The sequence below is a fragment of the Piliocolobus tephrosceles genome, chromosome 15 (genome assembly GCF_002776525.5).
Source record: "Piliocolobus tephrosceles isolate RC106 chromosome 15, ASM277652v3, whole genome shotgun sequence".
Classification (NCBI taxonomy): domain Eukaryota; kingdom Metazoa; phylum Chordata; class Mammalia; order Primates; family Cercopithecidae; genus Piliocolobus; species Piliocolobus tephrosceles.
Window position 1 is genome coordinate 73,033,098 of NC_045448.1, and position 13,664 is coordinate 73,046,761.

General features: G+C 34.3%; 1 protein-coding gene across 1 annotated transcript in view; it reads right to left on the minus strand.

Annotated features, from left to right (window-relative positions):
- Window positions 1-13,664, minus strand: part of EXOC6B (exocyst complex component 6B) — a 710,495-nt gene that overhangs the window by 356,465 nt on the left and 340,366 nt on the right. The window contains exons 12-16 of the mRNA XM_026456434.1: window positions 12,216-12,287; window positions 10,712-10,809; window positions 8,755-8,860; window positions 7,730-7,839; window positions 4,833-4,944 (exon numbers count right to left, since the gene is read on the minus strand). Coding sequence (XP_026312219.1) covers window positions 4,833-4,944; window positions 7,730-7,839; window positions 8,755-8,860; window positions 10,712-10,809; window positions 12,216-12,287 — 498 coding nt within the window. The remainder of the gene's footprint in view (window positions 1-4,832; window positions 4,945-7,729; window positions 7,840-8,754; window positions 8,861-10,711; window positions 10,810-12,215; window positions 12,288-13,664) is intronic.

Genomic DNA, 13,664 nt, shown 5'->3' on the forward strand with positions numbered 1-13,664 from the left:
CTCTCTTCAGGAGTCATTCTCTTTAAAACCTACTCAATCAGTTTCCTTCCACCATTTTATTAAAAGTGTTCTTATCAAGGTCACCAAGTTACTCCAAATTGCTAAATCCAATGGTAATTCTTCACCTTCTTCTTATCAATCAGCAGTATTTGTCATAATTGATCACTCTCTCATTCTTTATATACTTTATGCACACTCCTGTTTTTTCTTTTGCTTTGTTTTTTCCTAGTTCCCTGGTGGCTCCTTCCCAATCTCCTTTCTTGGTTCCTCTTTTCTCCTAATACCTTAATATCAGAGTACCCAAAAGTTCAATTCTTCATCCTCTTTTCTTCTCCATCTTTATTCATTCCCTCAGTGATAGTATCCAGTTGCATGATTATAAATATGTATATTCTCCCCAATTTTTATCCCCCGGCCAAACTGTCAGGCCTCTGAGCCCAAGCTAAGCCATCACATCCCCTGTGACTTGCACATATATGCCCAGATGGCCTGAAGTAACTGAAGAATCACAAAAGAAGTGCAAATGCCCTGCCTCGCCTTAACCAATGACATTCCACCACACAAGAAGTGAAAATGGCCAGTCCTTGCCTTAAGCGATGATATTATCTTGTGAAATTCCTTTTCCTGGCTCATCCTGGCTCAGAAAGCTCCTGGACTGAGCACCTTATGACCCCTACTCCTGCCCAATAAAGAACAACCCCCCTTTGACTGTAATTTTCCTTTACCTACCCAAATCCTATAAAAGGGCCCCACCCTTATCTCCCTTCGCTGACTCTCTTTTCGGACTCAGCCCGCCTGCACCCAGGTGAAATAAACAGCCATGTTGCTCACACAAAGCCTGTTTGGTGGTCTCTTCACATGTATGTACATGACACAAACCTTACTTCCAATCTCCAAATTCATATACACAACTGCTTACTCAACATTTCAACCTATATGTCTAATAAACACTATAAATTTAATATGTCCAAAATCAAATTCCCAATGTTCTCTCACCGCAGATTCAGCTCTGCCTAAAATTTTTCCTATCTTAGTTCATGGTATATACAGCCTTCTTGTTGCTCAAGTCAAAAAATCCTGGAGTTAGTTTCCTTCAACTCTTCACTTTTTCTCTTTCTTTATATCCAATCATCAGGAAAGCATGTTGGCTCTACACTTAAAAAATCTTATCATTGTCCATAGCTACCACCCAGTCTCACTGGATTTCTGCCATAATCCCCCAACTGATCCCCTTGTTTCCATCCTACAGTTTATTCTCACTACCATGGTCAATGTGAACCTTTCAAAATATAAGTGAGATCATGTCATTAACCAAAATCCTACAATAGCTCCTCATTTCACACAAAATAAAAGCAAAAGGCTTTACAACGGCCTGCCATGAATGCTTGATACCTCTCTAAACTAATCAATTGCTTCTCTTCCCCTTGCTCACTCCACTCCAGCTACCCTAGCCTCCTGATTTTTCCCTCCACTTGCCAAGAACTCCTACCTTCAGGCCTTTGCTCTGGCTCTAATCTCTACCTGAAATGCCTCCTGCAATAATAACTTACCTTCAACGTGCTGCTATAAAAATAAAACCAACCTAGAACACCTACCAGAATCCTGATTTCCTTAACCCAAGTGCTTTTTCTTCTCTCCATAGCATTCACTACCTTTAACCATACTATAAAATTAACATAATTATTTTGTTTATTATTTATTAACTGCTTTTCTCTGGCAGAATGTAAGCAAGCATCTCTATTATTGTTATTATTCAGTGATTTATCCTAAGGGCATGGAAATCAGTGCCTAATAGAGAGTACATATTTTTAAAATTGTAAAGGTAATAAACAAATTATCTTAATAGAACATTTTATTCTAACTTTTTTTTACTTCTCTTAATTAAAAAACTCCATTTCTATACTAGTATTAATCAGTGATTGACTGCTTAGACCTCTTAATAATAATAGGTAATATGCATTGAGTATTTGCTATATACCAAGCACACTAAGTACTTTACATGCTTCACAACATTCCTGTGAAATACATGCTACCATTGTCCCCATTTTACATAGAAAGCAAAGTAATTTGCCCAAGGGCACAGCTATTATGAGGAGGGCCAGAATTGGAATCCAGGCAGTATGTATTAGAACATACAGTCTTAACCAATACTCTACTGCACTTTTCACAGATCTTTTGAGGCAGCCCTAGGAAAACAGCCATTTTCACTGAATAAATAATGAATAGTCACATAAAGTTTGAAAGAGAAAGGCATTCATGTTCTAGTGGTGCTAAAACTGAAAGGTAATTTTGAATTGGTTCAACATGGAGAAACAAATAAACCATGAGGAAAAAGGATAGAGCATATGCATAGAAAAAGAAAAGATGAGACTGTGTAACCCCAAAACAGAGTAAACACTGTGTAACCCCAAAACAGAGTAAACACTGTGTAACCCCAAAACAGAGCAAACACTGTGTAACCCCAAAACAAGAAGGGCAGACAGAGAGACATTCGTTTATGGGAACTTTCAAGTCCTAAGAGAATTATCTGATATCCTGAAATAGGAATCTATAAGTTGTGTGGGCTTATCACAATTCTATTATTGGAGTGGATTTCTGCTATCTAACATAAAACCATCTCTAACTAAAACAATATCCAAGTTACTATGGACCTCCTGTAAAAATCTCAATTTTTGTTAGGATGAAATAATTAAATCAATATGGAAGGCAGTACAATACAGTAGAAGTGAATAGGTTTTGGGAAAAAAACCTAGATTTACACGTATCATTTCTACCAGATTTGCTAGTTGTATGACCTCAGGCAATCTCCCTGGACTTTAATTAGGCAGTCTATAAAGTAGAAATCATAACACATGCCCAGCCTGCTTCAAATGTTACTGTACTAACTGAAATCGAATTTGTGAGTGGGCTTTGAAGAATATAAACTGCTCCACAAATGTTACCTATTATGATGATGATTCCAGATGTGAACTCACTTTAGTTACTCATAAAGAAGGATATGTCTTCTCTTTCCAAAGGTAGGTAGTATAATTATTCAAAGTGTGTCTAGTTGGTAATAAAAAAAATCACTTTATGTGTTGTGTCTATACATGTACACACCACCACAATAGCCAAAACAAATAAAAGCGTATGAATGTTTCTTCACTCATATGCAAAGATATTGAAAGTATAGTTCCCTAAAAACTAAGACTAAGGAATAACATTTAGCATTCAATGAAATGGTGCCAAGATTTACATGGTTCTTCCTTGATAACCTCATATTGGTTCTTTCTATTATTACCTGACCTGTACAGTGTTTCCTGAAACCCAAGCTGAGAAGTTAGGCCTTTCTCTTAAAATGTCACAGTAAACCAATGGCACAGCCAGAATTGAACTCAAGATTCTTCTGAGGTCAAAGCTATTTCTATCAGACCATGTTCTTGCTATGCTACTTGTTATAACATTGTTAAGAGACTGCTAAATTGAATGACATAAAAACAGTTACATGAAGAGTTATAATGAAGAGATAGTTCACAAAATAATAAACTTCCCATCCAGAGAAAGAAAACACTATAATCTAACAAAAGCAGGAGGACTTCCTAATTTTCACTCCAACTTTCCTTTTCTGTAACCTTCTTGATTATAAAAGAAGTTAGCTATTTTTCAGATACATAAAAGCAAATGCCTAATATTTCTGTACCAGGCAATGGAAAGGAAGCTCTGTAAAATGAGGGGATTATCCTAAATAAAGTCTAAGGTAATTTTCAATTGAAAGAAAAGTTTGCTATAAGTAGAACTCAATCACTTCCAATATCCCATCTTATAATATTTTTTTTTCCTTAATTCAGAGAAAGAGAAAATAACTCCAAAATTAGAAGTAAATGCCCACCTGGCTTCCAGCTGTCTTTATCTATATGTCAGTATCATTAACCTTTTACTGCACTTCACCATAATCCTTGACAGTGTACATTTTAAATGTCAATTTTTTCCTAGAGTAACTGACTTCCAAACTGCACCACCTCTATAGGTAAAACAGATGGCAAACAGCCTTTCCCTTTCCTTGTAAAAAAATTCTTCTAAACTCTTCTCATTTTAGGCACTATAACATCCAGTGAAAAAGAGATTGAGGTTACTATGCAATCTTGAGTTTCTAAGAGAGAGAACTTCACATCTTTCTAAATTTTAGAACTACACACCAATAGACCAAATCTCATTTGCCAAGGTACTACATTCAATAAATGTAAAATATCCCTCTGTTTATGAGATCCAATAAACCTCCACAGAAATGTGACTATTGCCTTTTCTGCACATTTCCTTGATCCCAAATATCTAGTCCTTTTGCAAACAAATTACAAGCTGATAAAGAGTAATTTACTTTTCATACACATGAGATATCTTAAAAATAAAGACTTAGTCTGACACTAAGCAAGAACTATGATTGCAATATCCTTGGCATCGATAACTGATGCAAGCAAAATGTGATTTCATATTCTACATTGTACATGAACTGCCATTCACTTGATTGGAACCTGATGCTTAATATATTCTACAAACAAAAATATTTGTATATAATCAATGGCAGGTAATAGAAATGTATCCTAACAACTTCAGAAAGGAAAACCAGTTAAGCTAGTGAAAACAATAAAAGAGAAAAACAACTTTTTTAGAAAAAATGAATAAATTTTTCAAAGGTGACCAAAGAAAAGAACAAGAGATTTCATTTTGCACTTTCACCATTAGGAGCCTATCAGGAAGGCCATGTAGAAAGTTATAACGAATTCAGACATAAGGCCCAGAGCTTAGGACATCAGTTCACACATTGACTTGGATGACTTCATTAGGAGCAGGTTTACCTCAGTAAGCCCAATATTCTTCCTTTTAATGACATTCTGCAGAGAGTTGCTTAGAGTCCTGGTCAGCAACAGGTTTGTTGATTTACGAATCATGTCATCAATTTCAGTTGAGCTGAAAGAGAAGCATTAAGAGTCAGTCATAGCAGGTAGCACAATTATTTCGGCAAACAAACAGGGTGCCAGTGGTACTTGTGGTAATAATAATAAAATAATAATAGCAGCAGCAAATATTTATTGTAAGTCAGAAAAAGTACTATAATAAACTCTCCTAGCTTTTGTTGGCTGAAAAAAATATAGTTTGTCTTCATTTTTGAAAATTGTTTTTCTGTCTACAGAATTCTGGCTTTTTTATTTTTTTTATTTCTTTGAGTATTTTAAGGATGTCACTCCATTTCCTCTGGCTTGCATAGTTTCAGAAAATAAGTCTATTATAATTCTTATCATTACACTATCGTGTAATTTTTATTTTTGGGAATGCCTTCTAAACATTCTTTACCTTTCATTTTCACCAGTTTGAATATGATGTCTTTAAATATTTTTGTTTCTGACGAGTTGATGGGTGCAGCACACCAACATGGCACATGTATACATATGTAACCTGCACGTTATGCACATGTACCCTAGAACTTAAAGTATAATTAAAAAAATAAAAAATAAAAAAAAAATAAATATTTTTGTTTGTTTCTTGTTGTTGCTATTATTTATCTGAATTGGAGTTCTCAAAATCTTGAATTTCTTGTTTGATGCCTTTCATTATTTTTTTGAATACTCTCAGCCACTTTCTTTTAAAGTATTTATTATTCCCAGTTCTCTCAGTCTTCTACTTTAATCTACCATTTGAAATTGCCCTACAGATCTTGGTTCTATTTCTTTCACCTTTTCTTATAGATTCTATATTGTAATGCTAGCTCACAGTATACTGTTAACAATACATTAAGACTTTAGTTGTTTTTGTCTTTCTCACATGTGTGGTAGTTACACCTTTCCTATTCTGCCACAGGTTCCATAGTCTGTCCCCTTAGAGGGACCAGTCCCATCATGGTTTTCAGAATACTTAGTTTCCTGGTGACTTCGGATGAGTTCCAAAAAAGTTTTAATTTTGTAGCTTCTCCGTTTTTTTTTTTCCCCCTGCACTGTTACATAGGAAGCAACAGTCTTTCCAGTCTTATATACTGTAGACATAAACAGAAGTATTTCATAGTAATTTGCTTTAAAAAATGCCGTGCGTGTGTATGCGTTAAAACACATAAGAAGGGTTATTACTATGTGGTAGAGTTCCGGGTCATTTACATTGTTCCTCTTTGTGCTGCTCTTTATCTCCTGAATTCTTTACAAACATCTAATTTTACTAATATAATGTGAAACAGGATCTCTCATATATGTATGTGGGTGTGTATATATTCTATTTTTTTAAGATGAGTATGAATGCTAGAACAGTATTTTACCATAGAAATGCCATGTGTTTGCTATTTTAAAAAAATCTTTCTTTCAAAAAGAAAGTTTTGTGTATTCAAAATTCATGCAATTACAAATTTTGTCAATATACATAATGCTTTTCGGCCTCTTCTGTCTAGTATAAAAGAGAAAATTAAGAGAATAATTATTCTTAAAGCTGCATTAAACTCTGAATGCAGCAGCTTCTCTTGTTTTGAGAGCCTACATGTAAAAGAAATAATTATTTTTATACAAATTTTCTCAAGTTTCATGTTAGCCTCTACTACAAAACAGATAAGACTGACAAAGCAATCTCTGTCACTCCAGGTTATAAGCTAAACATATTCCACGATATAAGATAAATGCCAACTGAAGAGTAAAAGGCGTCCAGCTTTTACTAAAATCCCCGAGTTAAATATTTTATTTAAATTTTAAATGTGAAAAATATTAAAGGAAGTTTTCAGGCAAAAATTTAACATATTCAGGCAAGAAAAAGGCATCTGACATTATCCCATTACTAATATTATTCCTTTACCATATTACCTTTCTTCCAAAAGGAGATAGAAAAAGTAATTTTGCAATCAACTTGTAATGATTTATCTACAATAATATACCTAACATAACCTACAGACAATTCTCTAATATAAGGTCATTTATATTAAGGAAGTGGTGACTAGGCAGATGGGGGTTGGAAACCCAGGGTAAAAAACACAAACATCCTCGTTTGTGTTTGGCTTGGCTTCTATGTTGCTCTAGCACTTATTAATTGTTCAGCTTCTTAATTAGACTAGGTACTCCTTGAAGACAGGGACCACATTTTCATCATCTTAATTATTTCTATACCAAGGAGCAGCTGACAAATAATACATTAGCCAAAATGTATGGTGAATAAACCAATACATGAATAAAGAAACAAAGGAGCCTATACTCTAGGATGTACAGAAAACATACATATACGAGTAGAGCAATAATGTTTCCAAAGGATTTTATCTGATACTCCCCTTTCGGCCTTAACATTTCATTAAGTAGAATGTTAAAATTAGTATGTTTTGCCTATTTTTTTTTTCTTCAGAGATGGGGGTCCTGCTATGTGGCCCAGGCTGGTCTTGAATTCCTGGATTCAAACGATCCTCCTGCCTCAGCGTCCCAAAATGCTGGGATTACAAAAATGAGCCACTGCATCCAGTCTACCATTTTCTGGTAAATTATCTTTAATAGAAAGTGTTGAAATGCAAATCTATAAAGAGTAAGATAGATAATATAAATTTTCAAAATTATTCAAAAGTTACCAATCTTCCCTTTCATCATGACTATATAAATATAGCAGTGCTATGCATTGAAAAGCTAATTATTAAGATTTCCAAAATCAGAGCTGATGGGACTATCAAAAGTTTTTAAGAATATGTAAGTATATGAAATCACAATCTTAACATTGGTTACATTTCTACTATTTTATATTATACCTTAGATGAAGATCTTCTGAAAACTTCAGACAAGCGTAGATAAATTCTTTAATTTGGTTGTAAACTTTTGGCACAAATTCAGAGAAAGGAAACTTTTTTGGAAATAGTTGCTGTAAATGCAAGAAGTAATGAAATCAAATCACAAACCAAGAAACATTGCAGATATTTATAAATTATTTAGCTTGCAAAGAGAACATTCTTCCACATTGTGAATTGTCTCCTTAACAACCTCAAATATAAGAAAATATCTCCCAAAGTTTTCTGATATTAAAAAGACATAAATTTTAATAAAACAATAATTCAAATGTCCTTCATCATGGAAAGAGATAAACAAATTGTGTTACCTACTCAGCAATAAAAAGGAATGAACAATGATACATGCAACAATTTGGATGAATCTTAAAAGCATTATGTCATATCAAAGAAGTTAGTGTCAAGAAGTTATATACTATACAATTCCATTTACATGGCATTCTGAATAAAGGCAAAAGTAGATGTACAGAGCCCAGGTTTCTGATGTCCTGGGGCTGGGTTAAGGGAGGGGTATTACAAAGGGGCATCATTAAATAAATTTTTTTTTGTATAATAAGCCTATTTGGTATCAACATTGTGGTAATGGATACATAACTCAATACATTGTCAAAATCAGCAGAATTGTATACCACAAAGGGTAAATTTTATGTTGCTGGGAAAAATGTCTTTAAATTATAATAAAAACAAGTATTTCAAAGTGTAAACTAAATTAGAACATCTACAGTAATCCTCCAAACACTTCAGAGGTAATAGGACCCAAAGCCATCTGCTGATTCCCAAATCAGGAAATTCTGGTCTTCCCCAAAAAGAGTCCTTCATTGTCAGAAAGGTGATTAAAGTAAAAAAAGAAAAAGAAAAGAAAAAAGAATCCTTTGAAATTGTTTTAGAGTTCTAACCCATTGAGTTGAAGGTAAAGCTTTCAATAAAACTGATCTAATGAAAGCTTTTAAGAGGATGCCAAAACAACCAGAGAAGTTTAAAGTATTCCTTACCTTTTCCAGTTCTATATCTTGAAATGGGAATTGTCCTACCACCTTTTTGTACATCTCTTCACTTGTTACTGGTATAGGACTGTAGTTGTCAGAATCAAGTATGTTTCTACAAATGGAAGGACAGACAAAGGAAATGGAAGGATAGACAAAACGGGGTGGGGGAAGGGAGGGAAGATGGGTTAATCACAAATACTTTTCTGATGAACTCCAATCTTAATATATATAACACAACCCAAAATGAACATTTCCCAGTCCCTATTATATTCCTTCCACAATATAGCTATTTGGTTTTGGATTTAAAGAAGACAAAAATAAAACTATCCTCTGAAGCAAATGGACCACAATTATAAATATATGTCTTAGGATTAGAGATTTACAAATAGGACAGAACGTATCAATGTAAGAAAGAAGTAAGCAACAAAAGAATGTGTGCTCTAGAAAAGGCAAAGATTTTTTTTGTTTGGTTTAATATGATATATAAATGTACTTTATTATCATTAGAGACAGGGTCTCGCTCTGTCACCCAGGCTGGATTTGAGTGGCATGATCACAGCTCACTGTAACCTCAAACTCTGGGGCTCAAGGAGTCCTCCCACCAAAGCCTCCCAAGTAGCGGAAACTACAGTTGCTCACCACCCACTGGGCTAATTTTTTAAGTTTTTGTAGAGATGAACTCTTGTTATGTTGTCCAGGATGGTTGCAAACTCCTGGCCTCAAGGGATCTTCCCACCTTGGCTCCCAAAGTGCTGGGATTACAAGCATGACCCTCTGCATCTGGCCCATTGGTAAGGTTTTTAAAATCATGTTCTATTCTAACTTTCAAAATTGGCAAATAGAGTAACTTCCATAATAAATTCAAACTATTTCATTTACTTTACCTACTGCTCTACATCAAGAATGACTTTTTAAAAATCTATAGGTTCTCTCTCCATAAATAAACTGGGCATTTTCTAATAGTAGGGACCATATTACCAAAACCAAAACAGAAGACTCACTGAAGGCGTCAGATCAGAGCATCTAAGACTATGGATATATCATGTTATTAATTTTCAAATATCCTATAGAGGTAACAGTCCCTTAAATACAATTATACCATTAGCTAAATCTAGGTTTTATAAATATTTATATTAATATACAGATAAATTGGACTAAGTGATGATAGAGATATGTTCATAAACCATGAAGAATAAGAGTAAAGGAACAATGTAAGATCTTAAAGCTGTAAGAGTTTGAAAATAGGACAAACCGATCAGGGAAAGGGGTCTTGCAAGAGGCAGTATAATCACTTAAAGTAAAGGAGAATAAAGGTATAAAAAGAAAAAGAGTCAAATGAGTTGACCTGGGTTATATGCCAAGAGCACAGTCCGAGAAGACATCTGTGAGTGACAGATGTGACAGAATAACTTTCTTACTATTGTATGCATGTTGCAATAACTACTTAAATAACAGGCTTCAAATGCTGGGCTATTATATGCCTCTTTGCTGTGTGTAGAGAGGGAAGATGATGAGGAAGAACATGCGTGAGTCATCAAAACCAATTTTCCAAAAGCCTAAATTATTCCTAAGTGCTCAAATGCTACTTAGTATATAATTAAGTTGTAGACTAGGCATGAACCTCAAAGTGAAAAACAAGTATCAGAAGAAGATGACACCAAGATGATCTGAATGACATGAACTAAGGAATCTGACATTTATCAAAGGAAACAAAAAGCAAAAATAGAGTTTGGTGACTTCCCACTACAGAAGACACTAATACACTGAGACTGGATATCTTGGGAACATAATTTTGGATGTTCTAACAGTTTATTTGAATTCTGGATCATAACCTAGAGTAGCTACAAAATATAAGCAACATACACTTGTTGCCTACCACATCTGAAAACCTTTGTGCATAAATACATGTATGCACACTAATGCACATGAACACACACACATATGACTATAGATAATTTCTCACCTGAAAATACCTGCCCACTTCTTTAGCAGAGTTTCACTATATTGATCTCTGATTTCTAACAGCATGTCAAAAAGCTGATTTACAGGGAAACCATACACCTGAAACAAAATAAGAAAATCACTTCAGTTTCTAAGGAAGGAGAGTTTTTTTGTTTTTTGGTTTTGTTTTGTTTTTTGTTTTTGGCAAAATGAGAGGGATAAGATACTGAAAAAAATTACATTCTTTGGACAGCAAATTAAATAAAACTATGATGGTAGAATCTTTCATTCACACCTAATATCTAGCATTTATCTCTTAAGAATTAAATAATACCCAGTAAAATGTTTAAGCCAGTGAGAAAAAGATGAAAATTAAAATCTATATATAAAGGGCATAATATCGGCTAAGTCCTCCCTACAACCCCTCCTATAAGTCCTAATACCTATAGTAAGAGTTCACAGAAGGGAGAGAAAGTAAAAATGCTTCAAATCTCATTCACTTCTAATGCTATTCTGTTAGATATAATATGTGGTTCAAATCAACCATCATTATTCAAGATGGTAGTTAAAGAAACAAGAAGACTAACTCAGGTGCCATATATGAATTAAGAACATTTTGAAAAACTAATATAGTCAGTAGTTCAATTAATTGATTCGATATGAGAGAAAAAAAGAAGGTGGAAACTACATATGAAAACATAATGGCTCAGGGTAAAGCTCAGGAAATGCTATGAAGAGATAAAAAGACCTAGTTCCCAGGAAAACAATAAACCCAACTTAAAACTAAAAGGGAAGTTATCCAAGCTTATGTAGATTTTTTTTCTTTGTTCATTTTTGTTGTTGCTGTTTTTCTTCGGTTTGTTTGTTTGTTTGTTTTAAGACAGAGTTTCACTCTGTCACTCAGGCTGGAGTGCAATGGCACTATCTCAGCTCACTGCAACCTCCGCCTCCCAAGTTCAAGAAATTCTGCTACCTCAGCCTCCCAAGTAGCTGGGATTACAGGTGCTTACCACCACACCCAGCTAATTTTTGCATTTTTACTAAAGATAAGGATCCACCATGTTGGCCAGGCTGGTCTCAAACTCCTGACCTCAAGTGCTCAGCCCACCTCAGCCACCCAAAGTGCTGAGATTACAGGCATGAGCTACCACGCCCAGCCAGACTTTTTTTTTTTTTTTTTTTTTTTGAGACAGTGTCTCTATTACTCATGCAGGAGTGCAATGGCGAGATCATAGCTCACCACAGGCTTGAACTCCAAAGCTCAGGCAATCCTCTCACCTCCGCCTGGGACTACAGGAACGTCCTACCACTCCCTGCTGATTTTTTATGTTTTTGTTTTTTGTATAGATGGAATCTCACTATATTTCTGAGGCTAGTCTTGAACTCCTGGACTCAAGCAATTCTCCTACCTCAGGCTTCCAAACAGTGAGGATTACAGGCAAAAGCCACCAGACCCAGTCAAGAAAAAGGTTTAGAGCTGATGAAATACTAATCTAGATGAGCATATGTAAACAGAAGTCACATACCTGAAGTGTGTCAGCAAAAAGCACAATGAGATTCTTCAAATCTAACACAAGGTTTGGATCAGAGCAGTAAGACTAAATAAAAGACAAAGAAGGAAAAACATGTCAATAGTAAAATGCAATTAAATTTTTATTTATTTAATTGTTTAATGCTTTATCTGGCAAATTCTTTACCTGGTAAATTCTTTCCCTAGAAATCATTCAACACTTTCCTGGTACAAGGTAACACCAGATTCAGCCAGGGAACAACTGAATACAGCAAGTTCAATACCATGATCTATATTTTCAACACTTGGGAATTTGAAAATGCACTTCTAAATAACTCTTTGGTTAAAGAAGAAAACAAAATTAACATATTTTAAAATGAACAACAATAAAAACCTTCATATCAAAAACTATATTATGTGGCTAAAACCATTTTCAAAATAAGTTTGTATCTATGTAAACATTACAAAACACAAAAGATGAAAATAAACAAACTAAGCACTGAATTCATGAAACTACAGGGGAATGCCAATGAACCATAAATAAATAAGAGAATAAAATTAAATTAAAAACAGAAACTAATGAAATTAAAAATGATATGGAAGACTTGATTAAATGAAACAAAGACCAAGTTAAAAATAAAATCAACAAAATAAACAAATCTTAGACAAAACTGATTAAACAATACAGAGAAAATAACTCTAAACAATATAAGAAATAACACATTTAAAGCAGTTAATAGAGGGAAATGTATAGCACTAAATGCCCACAAGACAAAGCAGGAAAGATCTAAAATTGACACTCTAACATGACAATTAAAAGAACTAGAGAAGCAAGAGCAAACACATTCAAAAGCTAGCAGAAGGCAAGAAATAACTAAGATCAGAGCAGAACTGAAGGAGATAGAGACACAAAAAACCCTTCAAAAAAATCAATGAATCCAGGAGCTGGTTTTTTGAAAAGATCAACAAAATTGATAGACTGCTAGCAAGACTAATAAAGAAGAAAAGAGACAAGAATCAAATAGACACAATAAAAAATGATAAAGTGGATATCACCACCGATCCCATAGAAATACAAACTACCATCAGAGAATACTATAAAGAGCTCTACACAAATAAACTAGAAAATCTAGAAGAAATGGATAAATTCCTGGACACATACATCCTCCTAAGACTAAAACAGGAAGTAGCTGAATCCCTGAACAGACCAATCACAGGCTCTGAAATTGAGGCAATAATTAATAGCCTACCAACCAACAAAAGTCCAGGATCAGAAAGATTAACAGCCGAATTCCACCAGAGGTAGAAGGAGGAGCTGGTACCATTCCTTCTGAAACTATTCCATTCAATATAAAAAGAGGGAATCCTCCCTAACTCATTTTATGAGGCCAGCATCATCCTGATAACAAAGCTTGGCAGAGACATAAAAAAAAAAAAAAAGAGAGAGAGAATTTTAAACCAATAT